Source organism: Penaeus japonicus, unplaced genomic scaffold (assembly GCF_977035675.1).
Source record: "Penaeus japonicus unplaced genomic scaffold, GWHDUDI00000001_assembly GWHDUDI00000001, whole genome shotgun sequence".
Classification (NCBI taxonomy): Eukaryota; Metazoa; Arthropoda; class Malacostraca; order Decapoda; family Penaeidae; genus Penaeus; species Penaeus japonicus.
In genome coordinates, this window is record NW_028234403.1 from 43,911,624 (window position 1) to 43,916,623 (window position 5,000).

The 5,000-nt window shown below is 42.4% G+C and overlaps 1 protein-coding gene across 1 annotated transcript; it reads left to right on the top strand.

Moving 5' to 3' along the window:
• Window positions 1-83: 83 nt before the first annotated feature.
• On the top strand, window positions 84-3,966 carry LOC122244223 (uncharacterized). Its single transcript, XM_086541066.1, has 3 exons — window positions 84-258; window positions 472-751; window positions 1,720-3,966. The coding sequence occupies exons 1-3, from the start codon at window positions 119-121 to the stop codon at window positions 1,723-1,725; spliced, it is 426 nt and encodes a 141-aa protein (XP_086397192.1). The 5' UTR covers window positions 84-118; the 3' UTR covers window positions 1,726-3,966.
• The last annotated feature ends 1,034 nt before the right edge of the window (window positions 3,967-5,000 follow it).

Sequence of the window (5,000 nt, forward strand, 5' to 3'; positions counted from 1 at the left end):
TCATCGTCATTACCTCAGAAACACCTACGAACAACTGAAACATAAAACAAAACAAAGGGAAAGCGGGTCAGCACAACAGCTTTACTTACAACATGCCCTCTCTCTCTCTCTCCAGCGAATGACTGTGATCCTCGTGGTGGCGCTGGCCCTCCTGGGCTCCACCAGCGCCCAGCGTCCTTCCAGGCTGCAACAGATGGTCAGGGGATTTATGGACGATATGAATGACATGGCTTCGAGGATTGGCACCGGAATGCTCAAGTGAGTGGCAGGCGGTCGTGTAAAATAAGAACGCTAATTAAGAGTAAAGATAATGATTATGTGTGATAATATCTGATCAGCCGAAAACATGTTGATTTCCTTAGTGATATTTCTTGCAATATTAGTGAAACTAACACCTGTAATAATGAGTGACTCCATCCAGAACCTTGATTATGTTTCCGCCAAGCTATACTGCTCCTGCCCCCCACCCAGGTCGTTCAACAGTAGGCCAGGATTATCACGAGAGAACCGCCCTGCCGTTCTTCCCGGTCGCAAGCGCCAACGCCCCGTGCCCCTCGATGACCTCCCGGCCCGTCAGTCCAACGAAAACTTGGTAGCTCCTAACGATCCCCAGCGTCCTCGCCCCGTTTTGCGCCAGGAGCGCCCTCGCCTGACCTTCCGCCAGTTCGTGGACGGCACCATGGCCGGACTTAGGAACCTCTTCCCAGGGCTCACCCGCCGAAGCTTCCACCGCAGTGCTCGCGACGTGCAGGTAAGGCCCCCGGACTACGTCCCCCCTGACCCTAGCTATGACAGTGGGGTCCCCGACCTACATCCTGACCCAATCTATGTACACCAGCCGAACCCCTCTCATCCAGCAGTCCAGGTCACGGTTAATGTGTATAACGAGCATAAGCCAACTACCGACGGTAAGGACGCTCCTGACGAAGCGCCCACTCACGTCCCCGAGTACAACCTGACTGTAACGCATCACACTAATCACTCCTTCTCAGTGACTCACATTCCCAAGCAGACCGATGAAGGGAAGCGGCAGTCACAACAACCGGTTTATCCGACGACTGAGCACAGCATCTCAAGTTATGACGGGCACTTGTATGTGTCTCCCACTAGCTCGTACAGTATTCGACGGTCAGACGTCTTTTCGGATCCGGAAAGAGACTGGTACCCTGAACGGCATCAAAGAAGTGAGGAAAACATGTCTCCTGAGCAGATGCAGTTCGGAGCTCAGTCTCTTGACATGATTTACGGCTATTACTTCGGTGACAGTAACGATGGGCAAAGACATGACAGCAAACCTCTTGGCTCTTTCAGACGGCAGAACGTTCATTTTAACCATAACGCAAATGACAGACTAGACATGGGCGGAGCAAGCGGAGATCAAGGGTACAGTGATGGGTTCCTTCACGGATTTAATAAAGGGTTTGAATCTGGCGTCAAGATTAACAGCAATAAAGGAACATCTTATAACACTAATAATCCCATTTTACATCAGAATAGCAATGTCTACAATACAAGGGGCTCTAATGGTAACAGAGGTTCCAGCAATAACTTTGCAAATCAGTACAATAACAACAATAATCCTAGCTATAGCGGGCAAGTTAGCAGTAGCAATAGTATGGTGCATCAGTTTTCGGACTCAAGCGGTGAGGGAACGGGGACAGCTGGGTGCGGAGTTCGCTGTCTTTGGGACGATCTAATGAACACTCTCGATCATTACAGCAATAATGGAGGTACTGAGGCCAGCAAGGTGACGGGAGCTTCGCCCTCAGGAGGGGTCGAGGGGCATGTGGGGCACCACCAACATGGGGAAGGAGGTGCTTACCAGAGGCCGTCCAAGGACCCTCAACCTGCCTTCAACTCATACACTGGTAACGCCGATGATAACCCGCCTGGTGTCAGCACTGTAAATACCAATACACAAAATACAGACTCATACCGACAAAGCGTGAACACCGGCCGAGGACCTTCCCAGCGTCAGCAAGGCTTCGCTTCCCGCGGCCGCCCTTTCAGCAACCGGCGCCCACCGTCAGGAACACCTCAGTTTCACAGTCAAAGGGGCGAGCTGCTTCCTCCTGGCCCGCCCTACTCCTCCCACAGTTACGACTCGATTTTGCATGATGGTCGTTTTACTGGGAAGGGTTTAGGGACGAGAGGCCAGACCAGGAAGCAGGAGTGGGACTTCCGCAGGCGCTGGGACACTCACAAGGGCAAGATGATATGAGTCTCCTGGGCTGAAATGCTCCTACCATGTAAGTCCACACCTAACACACATGAAATCTACACCTGTCATTTATGCACAGATTCAACATGCACTTGATACAAACACACCGACAGAACGCATACCACACCGGAACATTACCATTGTAACAAAGCTTACTTACTCCACAAGCTATACGCTTATCCAGTAAATTGCGGTACCGTATGCATCAATGCAATAAGGCGTTGGTCACACAAACATGAATACACAAATATAGGAACATATCTACTGACATTTTTCTACACTACACTTCCTCTTCCACTAAGATGGCAATCTATGCTACATTACATTTTCCAATATGGATTCTGTCTTATTACATATATTGTAACATACACTAAACACATACACACACACACACAGATGAAATCCTACATACAGACACAGACACACACAAACACACACAGATAAAGTCCTACACAAACATACACACACACACACACACACACAGATAAACTCCTACACACACATACAGACACATACACACATACAGATAAAGCCATATACACATATAAACACACACACACACACACATAAACACCCGCACAGATACGCAAACAGACACCCACTGCTGCACCCCAAGCACACAGCCACCACCGTGACCTCGCCTCCTCGTCCGCCGGCGCTGGCTCCCATCTCACGTAAGTCCAGTATTCGCCTAAATAGTGCATGGCTTTGGCTTCCGTCTTTGCTGTACATAGCAGGGAGAGCCTGTGTAAAAAGGCATGTTCTGGTAAACGTTTGGTTCCTAGGATAAGATGTCTGACCTTTTCAAGAGGACATAGAAACCTTTAAGTTCTGCTCTCTTTTCGCACCCGCTGGATGAGTTTAAGGATACCTTTTTTTTCACAATCTGAATTCCATTTGAAGCTAAAGAAATTTTGTCTAAGTGAGTAACCGACATTGTACATCTTTAGTTTTACAGAACTACGACTGTCCAATGGTTCATTAATTTTTCGTAAATAATTTTGACTCATCCATTATGCCTTGTTACACAATATGTTAAATAATTCACATTTTTGTTACTTAAGTCTTACTTCATGGTTGTTAATCTACATGAGGACGAATGTTACAGCTTATGTGAGGATCAACATGCAACTAGTTTAGTGTTGTTGGCATCGGAATAGAGTTGCCATACTCTGTAACAAGAGGAATTGAAAAGACCAGAAATTTTGAATTATTATAAATTTATTTTAGGAAAGGACAATGGGTTACGATCATGAATAGTAAGTGTTATTTTCACACTCTGGAAATGTTTATGTTCTTCTACGTTGATAGTTACTGTGGCGTTCGTTGTTACAATAGGAGTTACTAGTGTTTGTTATTTCCTCTTTTTTTTTACTTGTTGTACTATTGAGCGAAACCTATGATTGCATGAGAATGAATGTAAATGAATAACACTAGGACCGAGGTGTAGCAGCAAGTAAATTCATACTTTTACTACGTAACAAGTTTACCTTTTATGATTTATGTTTATCATCATTCTTTATATGCTATCAAATTCGATATCTAAATATATACACATATATATATCTCGGTCTGAAATGAGGAATCCATGAGGTTGTTTTCCCCAATATCATATGATGCATGTGAACCAACCTCATGGATCCAGAATCTGTACATATTATAACACTAGTATGATGGGACGAATGTATGCGCCGGGCAGGTTCCCGGCACTGTATTTATTATGTACAAATATAACCTTCTCCTAACCCGTGTATTCTTTCTCCCTTGGCATCCATATCAAATTGAGGCGTTTATTCGATTGCAGAAAACGATGCTGTCTGGATGAAACGAGTTGATTGTAGACTGTTGACGATTTGAGGGGAAAAAGGGGGATTTCATTATCTTTCAGACCTCATACTTCATCTTCTCAAAGAACAGAGAGTCAAAGAAGGAGAGCCGGACAAGAGGAGAACAACGCACCCTTCACAAAGAAAATGAGGAATTGAAATGCGAGAATGAAGAGGAAAAGGCGAGTGCCTACTTTGGCCATGCTCAGTACTACGTCTTGTTCAATTAAATGCTCGTGTGAATGATTACTGTGTTAAGGAATTAAAGAAATAAACTCTGGCAGACTTCGCTTTTAATGGTAGAGTTCGATTGCTCGTAGTGCTTAAACATATCTAAAAAAAAAGAAAAGAAAAGAAAAAAAATTGTTAACTAAAAAAAAGAGAAAAAAAGAAAAAAAAATCTAACATACTATAGTATTTACTACCCTTTGCGGATGTAATTCATGCTCAGTGATGAAACTAATAACATTAATAATGACAATGATAATAATCACTACATTTTTGGTTGAGGTATCTTTACTATTTTCAACAATATTCAAATGAAAATAGAAGTGAAATAAATGCTTGGTTGAATTTTACATTTTGGTTGAATTTTACTTCCTGTGTACCGAGATCAATAAAATGTATATTTTCTTCTGTTGACTTTCTCTCACAACAATAATGATTACTTTAAGAAAACGCTGATTATAACAATGCATTGTGTAGAAATGTGTTTTCAAGCAGAAGTGATGTCATTTGATAATCATATTTATTTTTCTTGTAATAATTAATGCATAGATTATGTATGGTTGTATGTATACATATACATACATACATACATACATATATTTATATATATATATATAAATACATATATGTATATATATATGTATATATGTATATATACATATATGTATATATACACACATATGAATATATATATATATATATATATATATATATATATATATATA

Bases quoted from the DNA above. Each gene is read 5' to 3' on its own strand.
- LOC122244223 (XM_086541066.1), top strand. From the start codon at position 119: ATGACTGTGATCCTCGTGGTGGCGCTGGCCCTCCTGGGCTCCACCAGC. The intron at 259-471 runs GTGAGTGGCAGG...CCCCCCACCCAG, and splicing joins ATTGGCACCGGAATGCTCAA to GTCGTTCAACAGTAGGCCAG.